This window comes from Camelus ferus, chromosome 2 (genome assembly GCF_009834535.1).
Source record: "Camelus ferus isolate YT-003-E chromosome 2, BCGSAC_Cfer_1.0, whole genome shotgun sequence".
NCBI lineage: Eukaryota > Metazoa > Chordata > Mammalia > Artiodactyla > Camelidae > Camelus > Camelus ferus.
The window spans coordinates 103,365,494-103,386,506 of NC_045697.1; the positions used below are offsets into that span (position 1 = coordinate 103,365,494).

Below are 21,013 nucleotides of genomic sequence, written 5' to 3' on the forward strand. Positions count from 1 at the left end.
GGGCCAAACAAGCCCAGGTTAGAAAACAACTCAGCATTCTAGGTCATTACAGGAAGGCAGTGCTCCCCACAGGGAGCACGTAATTCAGACTCCAGAAAGTATCACTGCATGTGACTCTATTCGACTGCCCTCGGCTTAGTCTAAGGTCAAAATAAATCTTTGAGGAAAGAAATATTATCGGTGGCGCAAGTCTCCATGAATTACAGGGCAAGGTGTATGCTCCATCAGCACCTGAGGGGTTCTCCTGTCGTGGAGGGACTCTGAGACGGGGTGCAGGTGGTGAAGGCGTGTTCTCCAGGTCCTCGGACCCCATGAAGACTTCAGAGACCTCGGAGCAGCTCTGAGCCTCGGGAGACCCGCACGTGGTCCAGCTCTTGATACCTCTTGCTCTGGTGATCTCGAGCTAGTTTCTTCCTCTCTGTGGCTCAGTTCCTGCTTCTGTCCGACCGGTGAGAGAAAGGCCCCTTCCCTGCCTGCCTCCCAGGCAGGTGATATTAGTGACAATGTTTTGTGGACAACAACCATTAGATAAGTAGAAGGTGTGGCTAATGCACCATTATCTATTTTACAAGATGGCGCTACGTAAGCACAGAGAGGTTAGGTGACTTACCCAAGGTCACAAAGCTAGTGAGAAACCCTGGTGATCATGGTGGGAGAAGGTGACAGCATCTCTTGCTTAGTACAGGTCGTTCTCTGAACCTATGGTTTCCCATCTGGAGGAGTTGGAGTCAATTACTCGGGTCCATGGGCTATTTTTTTTTAAGGTTTTAAGAGTCTAACAGATTCTCATCAGTAAGCTGCCCAGACTCAAAATCTACATGTCTTTATTTCTGGCTGAAATAGCATCAGCCCTAGAGTGGGCATTCTGGTTAGTTCAGGGGTCCTCACCCAAGGGGCTTTTTAAGAATGTCCATGCCCAAGCTCCACTCTGGGCCAATTAAATTTATATCTCAGGGGGTGTTTGCACTTTTAAAATCTCCCAGGTGGCTAAAATGTGCTGCCAAGGTGGAGAACCACCGGGCTGGCCGATGGTGATCAGAAACTGACAGGCAGCAATCATTGTCACTGACTGATTACAGCACAGTTCAAGCAATCCTACTGAGACCCTTAGTTGAAAGGAATTCATACCTCGAGTCTATTCATGTGGCCGCCATTTATTGTACACATACTATGTGCCAGATATGTATCTAAGTATCTACCCGTATGAACTCACTTATTTCCCATAGAACTTACAATGCTCTCCCAACCTACAGATGAGAAAACAAGTGGCAAACTGCAGTCATGTCACTTGTCAAGGTCACAGCTAAAATGTGCAGCAGCCAGGATGGAACTCAGGTGTCTGGTGCCACGATCTTAATCCCTACCCTACCTAGACTGCTCCCTGACATTGCCATAGAATGTGGCTGGCAGTACCTTCGCCTCGGAGACGAATTAGAAGATCCCAGAATGTTGGGGAATGTGGAACAGTTTCTAACCCAAACGCCTGCAGGGGCCGGGAGATAAGCCGCTTGAGGGAGGCGCGCAGGTGTCCGTGCAGACGGGGACAAGGCAGCCCAGTGGTAGGAACTGTGACAGACTGGCGAGCACATGCAGGGGAAGGGGACTGCCGCCACCGACTGCAGCAGATTGCTGCCATGTGGGGAGGTGGCCGGGTGCTGCTGGCTCGTCCAAGTTTTCAAAAGAAGCTGGAAATCTGGATTTTTATGTGAAACTGCCCATTTGCAAATGCTGTCTCGAGTGTTTAAACAGACTGTATGAGGCAAAACATACCAGTAGGCCACTAGCTTGGGACCTCTGATATGATCTATAACACACACACAACACCCCCCCCACACACACACACACATCCATCTTTCTTTTCAAATTCATTTAATGTGTTCTCTTGCGTTGGTTCTCTGCAATTAGAAACAGCAGACCGGCTCCTTTCCGTGCAAAACGTGAGCTATTACCTATTTAACACATGGAAAACCCAGCAGAAATTTCCCCCCAGGTAACTTTAATCAGTGGACTGACTGGTAAATAAATAAATACATAAACTTTCATTAAACACCTATTTTCTCCTTTGAAAATCTCACTGTGAGTCTGTGAATGTGGATTTACTATCCTCACTTTACACTAAAACTCAGTCATACAATTTAGATATAATTCAGGTCAAATCATACACACAGAGGAACTTGTTCCTCTAGTAAACTCTAAGTAATATTGTTGGCCTATGAAACAAGTACTTGCCAAGCCCTATTACACAGCCTTATAAAAGAATTTTACCATATCATATTATTACTCAATGAGACCTATGGAAAAAAATTGAAAATAATAAAAAAAAGCACAGGCCTCACCAAAAAGTTCTAAGTCAGAAATGCCTGTAGTCTAATCACAAACTCAGCAAATGGGAACTTATTTCACATACTTAATAATAGCTAAGCCTTCCTGAGCCCCTTCTGCAAAGCAGCCACTAATTAGACATGGTCTGGGGTGTGTAATAATATTGATTATTACACATTTACTCAATGAATCCCTACAATAAGCCTAAGATATAGGAACTATTATCACTATTGAAAGATGAAGAAACTAGGGGACAGAGAAGTTAAGTAACTTGCCCAAGGTCACACAGCTAGTTAGCGGCAGAGCTTGGATCTAAACAGCCTGGCGCCATGGCCTGTACACTTGACCACTTCTCTGTGAACTTAAAAGGCGTGTGCAGTCTCTGTTTTTACTTAAGTCATACCATATCCAACAGACGGAGGGAAAAGAGGGCAAAAATCACACGGTATTTTCTCCCTCTCGTTACCAGACAACAGCAAAAGCTTTTAAAAATACACCACCAGGCATCCTAAGACACTGGCACTATGGAACTTCAGGAAAATCTATCACCTTCCACAAGTCCAGTAGCTTGTTTCAAAGGCGCAGATAAGCAGGGTGTTGCTCATCAGTCATGTAAAAGACCATCTTCTCCCTCACCAGCTCCAGGCCCCTCTGAAGGCCAGCCTCTTTGGAGCACTCGAAACAAGTCACCCCGAGATCCACATCTCTCTCTTCCCTCTTTTTTCCTTCACACCTCACTTCTAATGGGGCCTAACCACTTTTCTGTCCCATGTAGAAATTACAAGAAAGATGGAGAGAGAGAAGGAGAGACAAGGATTATTTGAGTCTGCTTTTGCAGGCCCAAGCCTCAGAGACAGTCCATGCATTTCTTCCTTGCTGGTAGACCGCACTTGGCTGAATTTGGACTTTTGGAAAAACAGAAGCAGAGTACCTAAGCCTTAGTCATTTAAGAACTTCAGCAGTGGAGCTTTGTTTTTTAATCAGAAGGGAATGGATGGCTGGAAACAATATCCTTTTTAGGCGCACAGAATCTGCTGCATTTGATATAACCCTGGGTCAGTCTGTGAAAAGCAGAGTTGCTAAAGGCCACAGGCTGATTTCAGACTGTGGGCGTGTATCACTGTACATTTTATAAAATTAGCTACAGTGCAGCCTCTGTGTGTGTGTGTGTGTGTGTGTGTGTGTAAGCGTGTACAGGCAGGGAAGCTGACTTTTATAAAATAAACAGCAATGTGCACCCATGCAGCTGAAGATTAGTATCAAGCCACAGTCTGATTTTAATTTATGAAACTACCTTGTAACTACAGCAATTCTATCCCAAGGTGGGTCCTTGGGGAATGGTAAGAGTCACCTGAGAGGCCCCGGCTTCAGCACCTAGTCATACATTATTCTCTAATATCATAAAAATGTAAGTTACAGACAGAGGACAGAAATTCAAAACTTGCTCCTAAACAGAAGGGAGAAAGTGGCTAGAAACTTCAGCCCATCAAGCCTCTTAGCTAAGTCTAAGGTCTGCGCTTTGCACATTCGTTTCTTATAAAAATATGACAAAAGACATTTCAGTGATCACGAACCATAAAGTATTTTGTACACGTGGCCCTCGATGGTATGAATTACTGAGCGACACCTAGTAAATATGAAATAGAAAAGAGCCCATCAGAAAGAGGACACAGCTGCTTCATTTACAACCTGTATCTCTAAAATGTGATTCTAGACTGCCATTACTAGGACAAAATAGTAACGAAATCTGATTAAAAAAACCCAAAAACAAACAAACAAAAAACCACATGTTCTTCCATCACTAGGCCTGGTCTGGATTTCTTTCAGGTAAGAGGAAACTCAAAGCTCACGGTCTTGTAAAACCTTCTGCTAGAAAGCCTCGAACGCCCCCCAAAGTCCTATTTTGTAGGTCACACTCTCATCCTGTTCTGTGATCAGTCTGATCAAAGTACAGAAAATAACGAAGACATCACTCAGAATGGAGAGATCAGCTCCAGCCTGTTGTCTGTGTTCTTCCGTCCTGCTACCCTAACACTCTGGCAGATATTTCAAAAGGAAGAGTGGAGGAGGGAAGAGGCAACTTTCAAAAAAAGGAAGGTGAAAGGGTGTATTAACCTCCTCTCAGCAATATCCTGCCCTCAGCTTCCACAGAGAGCATTACTGACCAATCAGAAACCAAGGGAACTTTGTACACCATGCCAATTTCAGTTCCCCCATCACTCCCTATGTACCTTGTCACCTTTGAATCCAAAGACATCACCTTGCACGATGTGACCAGGGTGAGTGATCCTGGATAAGTTTTTCTCTTTTGAGAAACTATATCATTCCAACACGATCTGAACCCAAAATACTGGGATTACTAAATAAACTGGTTTACTGACCCCACCAGGTACTGCACATTTCGAATCCGGTCTCTCGTGTAAGAACATCTTGACATTCATAGGATTCCTTGTATTTTAAACCAACTTTTGCCCGCAGGAGAAGCCTGCCTGGTTACTCCACCAACACAACAGGAACCCTTGGATGTTTCCACCACCTCTGTCCATCTAATTTTATAAGCCTCACGAGATAAAGATTTTCCACATCTCCCTAGGAACTCTTCTAACAGAAGCCATTCAAAGACTCTAATAACTCAAATGCACAGCAAGCTCTATCACTGGCCAAAAGCTGTCCAATTTATACTTTTCCAACGTGACTTATTAACACTTTGTGCAGGAGACCTGTCAACTTGCACCAGCTGTGTCATTCCCAGAGCAAGATGGTAACATGTAGACAAATTTAAAATCAATGTTTTTTGTTCAAAACTATCCTGAAGCATTGAAAGGAGTGCGATTTTGAGTCATCTTCTTTAATAGCAAAGCTCAGTGTACCCTACTGAATGTGTTTAGGAATATATGGAGGTCTCTTGGGAAAACAGATAGGCATTTTTGCCCAGCATCCACCAAGCCTGCCTTGTGGTACCTCAGATTCATCAGCAGTGAAATACTTTACTATTTCAGTCTCGAAAAAATTTCTCCGTGGTTCCTGTCATAGTCAGGAGGTATGACCTGGTCACTGAAAAAAATTAATAAAAGTAAAGGGAAAAGTTCGATCTTCTATCCTTTAACTTTCAATAGACCTATAAAGACTTGTGAAAATATAAAAATAAGGGATTCTGCTGCTTTTCAGTCATTCTGCTTCCCAATTTGACTAGAAAGCAAGAGAGAATTTTTAAAGTTTTTTTCATGAAGGAGACAATAACTTGTTTCGGGCTCGACCCACAACTGAGTCAACAGTGAAGATGCTAGAATAACAAAACAACAGTTTTATGAACTTTTCTTTTGTGCTCCCTCTGGGGTATATCATCAGGCAGCTTTCCAATGATAAACAGAACAGGAGCTAAACTCATCCACCTTTAGGGGTAAGTGGAAGCTAAAGATGAAATCTTCAAAGTGCTGAGGGAACCAACGGTAAAAGGATTTACAGATGCAACAAACACCTCCCTCTCCCGCTCCAGTTTGTGATCCCAAATGCAGTGATGTTCCTAAAAGCCTGGGCCCCAGGCCTGGCAAACAGTCACAGTATCAGTTTCCCTCTCTTCCTCTTGCTTAGACTGACCAACATTTTTAAACTACGCAGTTAGGATTCTGCTAAAGATAAGCACACGGTATAGCTCAAAGGACCTCTAGGACGTTTTCTGAACATGGTATTGGACCTTGTTCACGGAAAGAACTTTTGTAGAAGAAACATCAATGGCAACAGAATCAGATTAAAACCCCCAAATGATCATTACTGCTCTAGGCCAAGAAATAAAGGCTTTATTTTGAATAATAGTGTTTAAAACCACTTCTCAAAAACAGTTTAATGCCCTTGGTTGGGGGTCACCTCCAAAAGCTAGTGCAGCATGCCTTTTTGATTGGCAGTCAGTAGGGTCACCATTCAACTCTATAGGGACAGGCCATTTGTTTTTCTGCATATGTATGAGGCCTATATAACAAAAACAAACACACACATACAGTTACTTCAGAGGCCCAGGAGGAAATGACTGTGGAGAATTTTAAATCAGAAATCTAACGCTTAGGTTAGTAGCGTCAGGTTAAAGGCTCGCCCATCCCCAAAGCTAATTCGGTTCCGAACAGTCCCAAGGGTGTCTGGTTGAACAGAAGGAGCTAGGAAACCTTAGCAGGCCGAAGCCCAGCCTGGGGAATTGCTGGGACTCCGTGCCAGGGGCTGAGGCTCACCCCAGACTTGGTATCAGATAATACTCAGTGGTAGTCTGGATTTCCAGGACTAATCTACTCCAGGGCAGAACTTGCAGGTTCCCTGGTGTCTGCGCTATAGAGTGGGGGAACTGTGGGCTTCGCAGAGCCACACTGCGGCTGGCTAGTATCATATTTTATAACACACAGTAAGACTTTATTAGTAGCAATGGTTTATGTGGAGGGCAGGCACAGAGGCAAGGGGGGGGCCTTAAGACAAAGTGGAAAACATTCCAAATTTCTTGATGATTCAGTTTTACAAGTTTTTTTTTCTTGTATTCTAATTGGAACTTCTTAAATGTGTGTTTACAGGTTCTCTAAATTTTTTGAGCATCATATCAAAAGTGGCTCTCGACCACTTGTTATCATCTATTCAGAATGCCCCTTGGTTTCAAAAACAATCCTCCTCATCTCATATCCCCTCTGACCCTTCCCACCCCAAAAGCCACACACATCACTCCTTCCTTTAACTGTGAAATTTCAAGCTGCCCCTATATAACTTCTTAAAAACTCGGGATGACTTCTATTAGGGCAATCTTAATCCCCAACTCACTATATTTTCACTCATACAAAACGGTTCTCCAGGGGAAAAAGAAAATCCTGGCACCATGCATAAACAAAGAAATAAAGAACTTAGCATTAAAACTAGAACTGAGGGACTACAATTATATTCTACACTAAATATAAATTAACACTAATTTTACCGAAATCCACACCACTGCAAGTTCCTTAAGACTCACTCAGCACTTAGCAAGACTTGGGTTACTGTGTCTGAATTGCAAAACACACCATTTACCCAGAAACTGCTCTCAGCTCAAATGCAAACTGCTTACAAAACATCTGTAAACCATGCTTAAAACAGGCAGCACACATCCACAAAAATCCATTCAAAGCAAAGGTAAGTGGAGAAAAGCTTCTCAAATGGGCTTGCCTTTTAAAACTGGAGGGACTTTTACGGGGTTTCCAAAAGGTAATTGCTTCTTACTTCAGTAAAAGTGGTTTTATGTGACTGGAGGAGAAGTCGATTTTTTTTTTAACCGAGTGGGTAACAGTATTCAATTAGAGAACAGGGTGGGAGAGCCCACTTTGAAAATACAACTTAATCGCCAGGCCCTGCGCGCTGGAGAGGCCCACCGAACACACGAGCTAAAATGGAGCCTGAATTTCCTCTCAGACGGAGAGGGTAGTCGCACGAGGTCAGGGTCAAGGTCACCAGCAGGGCAGGCTGCAGCTGCCCGACTCCACTACACACCACGGGAGGGAAGGCGTTCCATCTCCGTCACAACCGAACAGATACAAATCCCTTCTCTCCTCCTACCCTCCCTCTAACCCCGCCAACATTTTCCTTCTTTTTTTTTTTTTTTTTATTTTTTCAAAGAGAAGAAAGCAAAATGACCAAATAACCTCACCGCCCTGGTTTTCGCACACAAGCTCATCAGCTCCCAAAGTTGCCATCTAAGGGCAAGTTCGCAGAGAACACTGAAGCCCATTTTGTCCGAGCAGGGCAAGCCTCCCCCGACACCCCCCCCAGGATCCCTGCCTCCCCTCCCTGCCCCCACACGCCCCCGAAAAGAGCTGGGAACTGCGGCGGGCCGGCCATGTGCACGAAACACTTCCACCAACTGCTGCGAGTTTTCTGTGAATCGCAGCGCGGAGCCTCCCAACTCGCCCTCCCCGACTCCGCCGCCTTCTTTTTCCTCGCACAAAATTTCCCTACACACGCAGCCGCCTGCGAATGCTTTTCTGTGCATATATATTACATATGTGATATTATCCTCAGAACCTCTAGCGGGCAGGCGAAGAAAGGACTGCACAGGGGCATTTTTTTTTTAAAGGAAGGGGAAAAAAAGCACAACCCAAGCCCTGTGCGTCGACTCCTGCGTACCGGGAAGGGGAAAGAAAGAGGAATGTTTGCGGAGCTGGCTGCCTGCAAGTGCCCTTGCTCACCACTTCGGCCGCGGCCCGGGTGACACGGAGGCGCGGGGGCGCCCGGCCCGAGCCACCCGCGCCCCCTGCCCGTCCCCCGGGCCGGCACCGCGGCGGAGATTTCGCGAGGGGGAGATCGATCGCGCTGCCTGTCTGCAGCGGAAACGCACACGCTCACACACAACCCGAGCCCGAGACACCATAACCTTAACCCTTCCCCCACCCTCCGTGAACTTCAGGTGACCGACCACGTCGGCCTGACACCCGGGCGGGCGGGCGCTCCGGCTCCGCTCCCGCCCCCAGCCCGGGTTTTGCAGGATCGGGCTCCGAGCAGCAGCGCCAAACCGCCGGGAGAGGGGAGCAGTGCGGGGGGAGAGAAGAGAAATTGACCCTCCGTCTCCCCCGACCCCTCCCTCCGGCGCCTCCGGCGTCCCCTCCTCCCCGTCACCCCGCCCCATGCCTTCTCCCCTGCCCCCTCCTCCCTGCATTCAAGGAGCCGGGCGGCCCCGGGGGATATTTTTAGTTGCTTCCTTTCTCCTTCACTTTTAGCTTTAGCAGCATCTCGGAACACTCAAAGCGGAGAAAGATTGGGGGGGGGGGGGGAGAGCTGGAGAGGGAGTGGGGGAAAAGTTAAGAGTCTCGCAAAGAAAAGCCGGAGGGAGGGCGGAGAGGGACCGGGGGCGCGGGTGGAGGAGGGGAAGGGGACCGGGCCGTGCCGGAGGGTGTGTGTCTCCAGTTGGTGTGTGTGGCTGCAGCCGGGGAGGGCTGTGATGCACTTTAGTCCTGGACTCTGCTCAGGCTCGCCGGGGAGGGGGGTCTGAGAGCCCGAGTCTCGCCCGGCTCCGTCTGCTCCGACTGACCCCGCATTTTATTGCGGCCAGGAGCCCTGCTCCTCCCTCCCCTCGGCTCTGCAGGGACCTCGCGCGCCGCGAGCCGCCCTGCCTCCTGCCTCCGCCTCGGCGCAGCTCCCGCACCCCACATCCGCCCGCCGCTGCCCGGCCTCGCCCCCCGCCCGGCCGCCCCGCGCCCCCCGCGCCCCGGCGCGCCCCCTCGCCCCGGCGCCGCGGGAGCAGCCGCCCGGCGGCGCGTGTGTACCCATGTGTTTGTGTGCGGAGCCCCCACACCCTCCCAGCCTCTCCCGCCTCGCCCGCCCCCGACTCCCCTCCTCCGCCGCCGCCTCCTCCACCTCCGCCTCCTCCTGCTCCTGCCGCCGCCGCTGCCGCCGCCGGCTCCGGGGCCGACCAACCCCGGCGCAACCTTTAGCCGTAGACGGACCTCTCCCTGGATCCTGTACCCGGCAGGCGGCCGCGCGCCCTCGCCCCGACACCCCCAAACGCCATGTCACGGCCCCCAGCCCCCTGCGCGCCCCGACCCCCGCACCCTCAGGCACTGTGATCCGCAAGGAATTTTTTTTTAAAGATTCCAACCTCTCCCACCTCCCCTCCACCCCCGATTTAAAAAAAAAAAACCGGCATCCACACTACTCCCCTCCTCCCTTCTCTTGCCCCCTCCCCCCAGCAACCCGGAGTGAGGAGGGGGAGGGAAAGGGAAAAAAGCCCGATCTCAAGGAAAAAAAGAGGGGGGGTGAGAGAAAGAAAGAAAAAGAGAGAGAGAATAGAAAGGGCACGGGGCTGATCATCACCAACATGGCTGCCTCAGCATAGACCTAAACGAGGAGTAACCCGGGCTGTGTCTTTGTCAGTTTCACCTCTGTAACCCTAAACTAATGCAGAAAACAACGGAGGAGGCTGCGGAGGGGAAAGAGGAGAGGGAGGGCGAGAAAATGGCACGAGAGGAGGTGGAGAAGGGATGACTTACGTGAGGGAAGGCGCTTGGGCTGCTCCTGCTTCCTCCTGGGCATTTTCCCCCTTTTCTCACATTCTCCTCCTTGGTTAATGTGAGATCAAATAAACCCCCGTGGGGGCAGAGAGGCAGACACTGGCAGGAGCGGGGAGGTAGTTGGGGGGCGAGCGGGCGGGCAGGGGGAAACCCCTTCTCTCCGGTGTGTGCAATGGGTTGAAGCTTGTTTCCTGGAGCCAGAAGAGGGGTTTTCTTCTTTTCTTTCCTTTCTTTTTCCCCTTTTTTTTTTTTTTAATTTTTGGTCGTGCACCTGGCTTGTCCCCGAGCGTAATATTCTTCAATGGAAACGGATCTAATAGGTGTGAGTGTGTGTGTCTGTGTGTGTGTCCTATGCTCGCGAGTGTGATGGGAGGTATAAATAAATGAGTGCCGGTGCGGCGGTGTCTATGGCCGCGCTCTGTGTCTCCGAGCCCCTAACACTAATGTCGGGATCAAAGGGCAGCGGCGGCGGCAGCACAGCTCACAGCTCGCTCTCTTGCTCTCTCTCTCTCTCTCTCTCTCTTTCTCGCTCTCTCTCTCCTCTCGCGCTCTCTCTCTCTCTGTCACACACACACACACACACAGAGGCACAGACTGAAGGAAAGAGGGAGAGCTAGACACACACACGCGCACGCACACACACACTCACACACACACACACACACACACACACACGCACACACACACAGCAAAGAGGAAGGTGCCCTAAGGCTCCCAGGGCGGACTCAGCCTGGGATTTGCAACCGCTCTGTCTGGAAAGAATGGGGGGCGCGCGTGCGGGGGTGGGATGGAGTTCTTCGAATTTATCCCGCTATTCGCCACATCTAGGGGGAAAAAAGTTTTCCCCACTCTTTAAACAACGATTAGTTCATTATTCTTACTCATTTTTAAAAAGGAAATCGGCTTTTCTTTTAACTCTCTTTTGTTTATTAAACTTCGTTTTGTTCTGTTTAAAAATCTTCAGTCTTTTGTCACCAAAAGAAGTGCTCTCTCACCCCATCACCTTAAGTCTGTGGAGGTTACAGTCTTCCACACACTCTCCAAAAACAGTCCAATAAAAATAACCAAAAAAATAAAATAAAAAGATAACATATGGTGAAATCAATAACTAGATGGAGTAAGTGCCCAGTTTTGGAGTGTCCAGAGGAGTTAAATCTGGAAAATGCCGCCTAAATGAAAATTACAGCTCCTTCACAAAGGGGGAAAAATAAGATTAGGTCACCCCTGATGGTTGCTTTAACTGCTACATGATAGTCCTACAGTGCACACAGCAATCTTGACTTCTGAAATTTTCTTTTTCTCCTGCTATAATGCAGGTATGTGAAGCTAACCCTGAAGCAATTCCAGTTTGCATTATGAGTGCAATATGCAGTTTTCATTAACTGATACATACTGTCATTACTTTACAAATCACACATTCTTCTTCAAAGAGAGACATAAAGGGGAGAAACAGAAAAGGACGGGTCTCACTCCAGCACAAAAGGTACTTGGTGAAAGAGGGCTGTTCTCTTTATGACTTGCAGTCATTTGGATAAAAGTTCACTCAGAGGTTGTTAATGATTTAAACTCCAAAACCTGCTACTATAATTGAAGGAAAAACAGTCTGAAGAAGAGTTGTTTCATAAAACTCTCTTTGTAAGAGAAAACTTTGAACTTAGCAGAATACATTATATCTCATGAGTCAGATGTAGCTAAAAAAATTAAAAGGTGCATTTTTAAACTACATCTTCCCTTTTTAGCTTTTTAAAACCTCTGACTCATCACCTTATTATGTTAAATATTTTCTTACAAATTTTAAAATAGACTTTTTCATCAAAGAAGGTGGAGGCACCCCAAAGATACAGAACATTAAAATGACACTCCATACGCTTACGTGGATAGCTAATGCCTCTTTGAAGTTCTGACTTACTTCTCTCAGCTGGAGTGGTGTTCCAGACAGTCATGGGGGTTGAATCTCTATGTGCTCTTTCAAAAATAACAATAAGCTTTCATATGGCACACTTTTATTAGAGAAGCTTAAAGAGTGCTGTGTGTCTCCCCAAAGATCTTTTTCATTGATAATGCAGTCTCAGGATGAAACCGTTGCTGCTAACTCCCCAGAAAGATCTAGCTTCCCAGTGGCAAGTAATGCAATCTGAACCAGGTTCTGAAACACCTGCTTGAATTCAATCTAAAACCAAACAGAGAGCAGTCAAGCTTGAAATAGAGCATCATGCTTAAACCAACTCTTCCTTGAATATTGGCTTAAGTCAACTGGTAGTTAAATTTCCCCAAGTTAACGATTTGAAATCGAACTTTCTTGCAACTCAGATCAAACTCAACCCGCCATGATTTTGACTGTCGTCAATAGCGCTGGACTTGAAATTAGTATATGAATGATAAATCAGAGTTCATCATTCTAAATAGACTCATTGCCCTGAGTGTGTCGGATCCTTAATCCTAACACGGTAAACAGAACAGTCCTAGCGCTCCACCGCCGCTCCCTCAGGACCTCTGGCTGGGATAGGGAGGACTGTTACTCTGCATAGACACACCACCACCTTTTCCTGAATTGCTGCCGCTTTCCAATGCTTAGTACACTGTAATTGAAAACACACTTTGGGCCTTTCCTCAAAGTAGAGTGCATTTCCTGCGACCTTTTAGAAGCACGCAGGCAAATGCTGTGAACTTTTAATTATGTACGTCTTCTATCAACAGCCAAAAACATTTTTAAATTGAATTTATTCATACCTCTACCTCTTTCCAAAAATTATTTGAAGTAGTACACAACAATAGAAAATGGAACTAAGGACAGAACAACTTCTGTTGAAATCTCAGCTGGGTATCTCTCTCTGCTACAAAGTGCTCATCAAGGGCACTGGCCTCTTACCCTCTTGTGCCCTATGGTTAAGGAGCACAAACTAATTTTAATGTTAGACTAGCCTAAAATATTAGATAGATAAAGAGCTGAAGGTTACAATGGATTTCATACCGAGTGGATAAATAATCTGGGGATGGTGTGCCTTTGGGATGCCCATATCCAGGAACTTGGATTACTGTTGACTATAGTCATCATAGTGGAATATTCTCTTCGGTTCAACTCCTTGGCCCAAGCTTTTGAAAGCATATTTTATCTTAATAATTATAGTACTTTCTCCACCCTCATCTCCATCACCTCTCAAATGTGAGATTAAAATAGATTTTCTCTGGGAAGGGTATAGCTCAAGTGTTAGGGTGCATACTTAGCATGCACAAAGTCCTGGGTTCTAGCCCCAGTACCTACTCTAAAAATAAATAAATAAATAAACAAACAAACAAACCTAATTACCTCCCTCCCACCAATAAATAAAATAAAATAAAATAAAATAAAAAACAGATTTTCTCAGAATTGTATATTCTAAGAAGAGGTTTCATAAACGCTCACTCTCACGGGAGGAATTCTATCCTTTCCCCAGTGCTGCTAAGGGTGGTAACGGGGTGTAGCCCCTGGAATCGAGTGAAATCTAGAGGGGCTGTTGAGGTCGAAATGATTTTCAAAATGTTATTTGCTGTTTTATCTGTGTTAACATTTGCCATGATGATCGAAAGCAGTGGAAAGAAAATGCTGGCACCTTCGCAGCTCAAATCAAGACAGGGACACCAAAAATGTATTAGTGGTCGTTCTTTTCACCACTTACCCCCTTAGAGAAAAAAGGAAGGTTCATTTAAGAATGTCCTTGATGGAGAAGTAAAAATTATTAATGTTACTAAAACTCTACCTGTGAGTACAAGACTTTTAAGTATTCTTTGTGACAAAATGTTAGGTACATAAAAAAATACTGCATTCCAAAGTACATCCGTTTTCTCAAGGAAAATCACTTGTGAGATCGCTGGATATAGATACCTTTTTAGTGGAATATTATTTGTACTTGAAAGTATGACTGACAGACAAATTGTGATTATTCAGACTTGGATATTTCTCAAAAAATGAATGAAGTGAGCCCTTAGCTTCAAAGAAAAGTATTTGTGGTATTTTTTTAGGCAATGATAATATTTGTAGTTAGAAGTGAAAATTAGAATTTTCGATAACTTATATCCATCACTTTGGGTTTAACAGCTTCCTGATTCTTACAGACTTTTCTGATGAGATCAATAGTGATGTTACTGAATGTGACTTTTTGATATTGTGCCAACGTTTTGGAAGAAATGTACAACTCAGTATTTTTCAAATGACCAATACATGATGTTACAAAATCATGCTGTAGTAAAGATCTATTTAAAGTACAAGATAAGCCAATGGCTTTTAATGTAAGAGTATAAAAAGGTCATTGACGTGGTTTTCAAATTCCACACTGTCAGTAACTTTTAAGAAACTACCAGTCATCAAGTTTTGGTGGTGTGTCAAAGAAGAATATCCACAATTATCTGAAAAGGGATATTAAAATATTCCTCCCTTCCTGCAACTACATGGTGGTGTGAGGTTTGCTTTTCTCCATGTATGTCTTTAACCAAAGCAACATATCACAACAAATTGAAAGCAGAAAGCAGATATGAGACTCCAGCTTGTCTCTTAGTAAGCCAGGCATTACAGAGATTTGCAGAAATGTAAACCAATGCCATTTGCAGCAATGTAAACCAATGCCACTTTTTTCGCTAAATCTTTGGTTTTGAAAAATACATTTTTCTTAAGAATGTGTTAACTTGCCATTGCATGTATTATTGCTATTTATATATGAATAAATAAATAAATAAATGTTTTATTAGAAATGCCGCAGTTTTAATGTGTAATACAGTCAATGGCAAGACATAACCCACACAATCAAAAGTTCTTTGGGGTCCTCAACCACTTTTAAAAGTATAAATGAGTCTTGATTTCCAAAAAGTTTGAGAACTGCTGCTCTAAAAATTAATTGAGATGCAGTTAAAGAGAAAAAAGAACTTTTATGAGCATTTTACTAGTCTTGAAATCCAACTGTAAATACGTTAACACTTCTCAAAAAATGAAGCCCACTAATCTCCAGGAATTGAGAGTTGGTTTTGTGTGTCCCAAGACTGGCTTCCCTGGTGAAATTCCTTATGAGATGTTGAGAGGATGTGTCAGTCAGGGTTCTCCAGAGAAATAAATATTATTCACGCATTCATTCATTCATTTACTTACTTGCTTATTGAATTATTTATTATAGGGATTGATTCATGAGATTATGGAGACCCAGAAGCCCCATGACCTGCCATCTGCAAGACAGAGAACTAGGAATGTCAGTAGTATAATTTAGTCCAAGTCAAAAGGCCTGAGAACTGGGGGGCCAATTGTGTACACCCTGGTCTGGGTCTGAAAGCCCAAGAGCCAGGAGCTACAGTGACCAAGGGCAGGAGAAGACGGAGGTCTCAGTTCACGCAGAGTGAATTGGCCCTTCCTCTTCCCTTTTGTTCTGTTCAGGCCCTCCATGGATTGAACGATGCCCACCTTCGTAGGTGAGGACAATCTTCTGTAGTCAGTCCATAGATTCAAATGCTAATCTCTGCTAGAAACAGCCTCACCAACACACCCAGAAATAATATTTTACCAGCTCTCTGGACATCCCTTAGCCCTGTCCAGTTGGCATATAAAATGAACCAATACAGAGGACGAGCTGGTGTTCACCAAGCGCCATTGGGACAGATTGCCCAGCCACGTGGAGAGGCTGGTTACTCTGAACAGAGGGCCCAAGCCTCTTCCAGCCTCAGACCACTTAGGACAATCAAACCAGCTCTCTCTGTTTCCCAGGGCTGAGCCGTCTTCCTCAAGAGTTAAGATAGGGACACTCTAAACCCCAAAAGCACTCTAAGTCTGACATTTTAAATCATAAGTCCCTGTCCCAAGGCACAGAAATGGGCCTGGTGTATCTCCTGGCCTGGACCTCATGTGTTGTAAATCAGGATCTCGTAACGATGACCAGCCATCATTTACAGAGGGGGAGCCTTTTGTTGCATTCTGTACTTGTGTTCTTAGGAGGCCAGCGCCTGGCTGACATCAGCAAGTTTTGCCACAATTTGGATTAACCACGCTTTCAAAACTCATGGATGGACCAGCACATGGCCTGACAGAAAACCTGGCAAAGGTAACATTTTTGGGCATTTTAGAGCTCTTTCATCCATATTCTTGTGGATCCAAAATCTTTCCCTTAAGCATCTCCCCAGTAGTTCCTCATCTCAACACCATCTCGGCATATAAGTCTTGTTGAGTTTAGGCAAGTTCCCGATCTCTGATTTCCGTGGTCTATTTTTCTCTCGCCTTCTTGTCAGCTGTAATGATTGGATCACTCAGTCTTGCCTTATTTATTCCAAACTCGAACCCCAACTGAGACTTAAACTCCTGTCTCCCAAGCCTCATTTGCCAGAATTCTTAACATCTCTATCAATTTAACTTCCCTGGGCCTTGTGTTTTATCTGCATGGATGAAAAACTCCCCTAAGCAGCTGCTCCCCACTTTCATGCATTTTTCCAACTGATTTGTCTGGTCGCTTAATGTACTTCTTTGCTGCCTGACCCAGTCACCCTCTGACCTGCCTCAAATCATACTGCTGTCTCCTTTCAAGCCCCTCGTGCATTGTGGCTTCTCCCACAGACCCTCTCCGGCTGCAGTCAGCTCTGATTCAGTGTCTCTGCAATGTCTCCCTTTCCCTTTGTCCATTCTTCTCCCCAACCCCTCTGCTCACTATGGGGCACCCCCGAGGGCATCATGGTAAGGTTGTTTACCCAACTCACAGGGTCAGACAACTCCCTCCGTAGACTTGCCTTGTGTGGCGTAACACTGCAAGAATAACAGAGAACAAGATAGCAGCATACCCCAAATCGTGATTGTTGGTGATCCGCAAATAAAAAGGGAGCAGAAACCAATCAAAAAGTTCTATGTGGGTTGCCCCAAACTTTTCCCATCATGATGGTTATCTCTGTGGTCTACAGTCACATCAATCTCCCTCCATCCATTTTTTTGGTCGGATTTTATGCAGTTAGATTTCTCACGGGAGGAAAGACCTAGTTACCTTGAGCTCCAACATCTTTTTGCTGATTAAGGGATTGGCTATGCCTTTTTATTGGATTAAAAGTCCCTTCGTTTAAAACAGCAAATGATAATGCTATGGGAATTAGCTATTATATGCTCACTCTCTTCCATCATTTAATCTCATACTTTAATATTTTTAATCAGGAGAGAAAAACAGAGCTTCAAATTAAAATCACAAGAGTCTATGGCCAGAAGATGCCTTGCAGATCACTTGGTTTAGCCCTGGTATTTCACAGACCAGGAACTAGAGGAACTGAAATCTTGGGTGATGCTTCTAGCTGAGAGTTCTGACTAGTGACTGTCTCCTATTCCAGAAAATCTGAGCTCAAACATAGGATGATGTGAAGGTGTATTTGTGCATCCTAGTGGATTTAAGTAAACCAATTGTACAAACTAGAACTTAGAAGCATTTGATATACCAACATAAAAAATGAGGGACTTGAGTGCCTTTAAATATTGCACCCAGAAAATTCAGCATAGTTTCAATGTTATTTTACTAGCTTCTGGAAGGTTCTTTGAAATGTGAATAAAGGGTAGCTATGGGGGCTACAAGAAACTCATAAAAATTACAGAGAAAAATTCACAAATCAAAAACATAAACTCTATGTTGAGAAAGTAGATACTATTGATTAAAAAACCCTATTGGAAGAAAACTAACAGTGGAGGGGAGGTGTTATCCTTCTGAGCAGAAAGATGGCAGGCAGTTCAAAATAAAATGTTTCTACTTTCATGAAAAGAGGTGCTTATAAAGCCCAACTTCAGATCCCATTCCACTGTTAGCCCGTGGTACACTTGGTCTGGGCTAATTGTCTTACGAAAGTCTTTCAGTGGGGTTCGTAGGTACTTTGGAAGGATGTCAAGGTATCAACGAGAATCTATTACTGTTAAAGCACAAACCATGAGTCACCCAACCTGCTCCCGGACAGCAGGTCAAAAGGGTCATTTTCACATTAGAAGAACGAGCTCTTACACAGCGGCAGCTTCTGAAACCCCATCCTCCTTCCACGTAGCATTCAGGAGTCCTTATTCCAGGGACAGTGGGGAATATGGAATTTCCTGAAATGTTTAGGACAAAAAAAAAAAAAAAAAAGATACCTGCTAATTGCTCAAAACAACAGGAAGGAACAGGATGGTTAAACCACAATACACACACTTGTCCTGGCATCTGAAGCCCAACTGGTTCAGCAAGTGTCCTCACAGTAAACAGGCTCTGGTGAATGGATTAACAAGTTCGCGTGGAGTTACCCTGGAGGAACTGCACCAGGGACATCTTACTGTGGGAAAGCCTCACAGAGCCAGGTCCTCTGGCCCCCTCTTACCCCGACAGGGCACCCACGCCTGGCTGCCATATTGCCCTTGGTGAAGATGTCCTGAAAAAGCAGACCACGGGCATCGCAGGAATTACTGAATTTCCAAAGGTCATGCCTCTAGAAATTTGCACCCCAGGAGGTGCCCGCTCCCTTTGTGCCAGGCTGTTTGCTGTTTTAGAGAAAGGTTAGGTGGCTGACTGCTTTTTCCCAGCTCCCCAGAGAGTGTGCTTCTTTGTAGGGTGTCCATGAGAAGCTTTGTTGTGCCTTTTGCATAATAGAAGCGTTCCGTTCAGCAGTATTTCTGTCTGCGCATCAACATAATTACCTACGGTGAGGAGGGGGACATACTGTATCAGCAAGACCTGTCTAATTCTTACTCACATCAACACTTTGAATGATTTCTTTTTTTCACTCTGTGGCTGGAGGAACTGAGGCACATGCCTTAAGACACTGCTCAAGGCCACTTTCACTTGGGGTCACAGACATAATTCGATGCAGTATCCTACTGCAGCCCTAGGGATCTCTCTCCATCAATCTGGCAGAAGCCTGAGGATAGGCCACATGTCATGTCCTAGAGGCCAAGAGACTCTGGCCTTTGTCTAAGAGGAAAGGGGTAAACCCAAATGCCTTGGTACTCTCCCCAGGAAGTGTGGCCTCCAGTTCCCTGCAAGACAAGTCTGAACTCCCATGTAGAAGCCCATTGTTACTTTATTAAAGAGATCAAAGTCATCTTTACAAGCAACCAGAACTCAGACAAGCACCCTCGGACATGGACTTCACTGTGCACTGCTGAGGTAGCCTTGGGCTGCTTCCTTCACCTGTGCCTCCCTCGGTTGTCCTCCCTCCCCTGCCCTGTTCTGTGACCCAGGAACTGACCTCCAGTGGCTGCATCACCCAAGCTCTCTGGCTGGCTTGATGTGCAGTCGGGTCAGCCAATAGGAGGTACTTGTGGGAGGGAAGAGTGGAAGGGCAGAGAGGTAGGGAGCTCTGTTCTTTCCCCTTCCCCTGCTTTGATGCCTTATCTCTGGTAATTCTGTCCCTCCATGAATACAGCAGAGTTCACACTTCACTGGACTCGGGACACACTATTTCCTCCCCTTGTTTCTTCAGCCCTGGAAGTGGTAATGACCTACCAATGCCAGTCTCTGGATGCCTCACCAGTGCTCAACCGTTCCCATAACCTTACCCACACCCCCCAGTAAGTAGTCCCTTCTTTAAAGGCTCTTCCTTTGAATCATCTGAGTCAGTTCTGTTCACTGCCTGAACCTAGACTGATCCACGCTCCTTTCATACATTCACCAAACATTGAATGTGCAGTGCTCTGTGCCAGACACCGCATAAGCCACTGGGAATGCCGTGGTGAGCAAACAGGGATGTTAGCCTTGACCCTGTAGAGTTTGCCGAACTCTAGGGCTTATTTTAGTTAACCTTTCTTTGTTATTTCCCATAAAACTAAGATGATGATAATGATTTACCTTTAAAGTATAGAGATTCGCCAGGCCAGCCAAGAACTCTGAGAACAGGGAACAAGGCTTTGTGATAGGTAATCAGAAACCTCAGTCCAGTATTAGACACATGACAAACTGAATTTTGCCCACCCAAAATGTGTATGTTGAAGCCTTAACACCTAATGTGATGATATTTGGGGATGGCACCTTTGGGAGTTACTTAGGTTTACGTAAGTTCACGAGGGTGGGGTACTCTTGATAGGATTAGTGCCCTTATAAGAAGAAACACCAAAAACCTCTTATTTTCTCTGTCTCTCTGTCTCTCTCTCTTTGTCTCTCCTTCTCAGGAAAGGCTGTGTAAGGATACAGCAAGATGACAGCCATCTGCAAGCCAAGAAGAGAGTCCTCACTAGGACCTGAGTCTGCTGGCATCCTCACCCCAGATCTCCAGGCTCTGGAGCTGTGAGACAATAAATGTCTGTCATTTAAGCCAGCTAGTCTATGGTATTTTGTTATGGCAGCCCAAGCAGACTAACACAGTAGATGAAAACAAACAAACAAATAAACAAGCTGAAGTGTTTGCCCAAAGGAAAGTCGTGGCCCTCCACAAACTAGGACCGTCTCAATTCCATACTCTGAATAAATTCAGGGTAAGCTAAGCAAAACTGCCAAGTGGTGATGTTTTTCTCCAAGACTCAATCCTTGCATCTCCTCTGTACTTTCTCCTACCTGCACTTCCACATGTTTGCTGCCTGTTTGCCCTCTCAGAAGGGCTGCTTTTAGCACCCAGCAATACCCGCCACGCTGCCCATCAAATCTCCCTCTCCAGATAGGTGGTAGGGCTTCCTTCATTCAAACTATAACTGCTCCTCCCCACCCCTACCATCTCCCAGGGCCTCTTCATGCTTTTGTACCTCAAAAAAAGACAGC

The 21,013-nt window shown here is 45.5% G+C and overlaps 1 protein-coding gene across 10 annotated transcripts in view; it reads right to left on the reverse strand.

Moving 5' to 3' along the window:
• ZNF827 (zinc finger protein 827) overlaps nt 1–10,877 on the reverse strand; it is a 170,262-nt gene extending 159,385 nt beyond the window's left edge. For 9 of the 10 annotated variants that reach the window (XM_032464360.1, XM_032464404.1, XM_006187222.3 and 6 more), the window contains exon 1: nt 10,305–10,877. In XM_032464360.1, coding sequence (XP_032320251.1) covers nt 10,305–10,347 — 43 coding nt within the window. In that variant the 5' untranslated portion in view covers nt 10,348–10,877. The remainder of the gene's footprint in view (nt 1–10,304) is intronic. The other variant, XM_032464355.1, reaches the window with a different exon arrangement.
• Between the last annotated feature and the right edge of the window lie 10,136 nt (nt 10,878–21,013).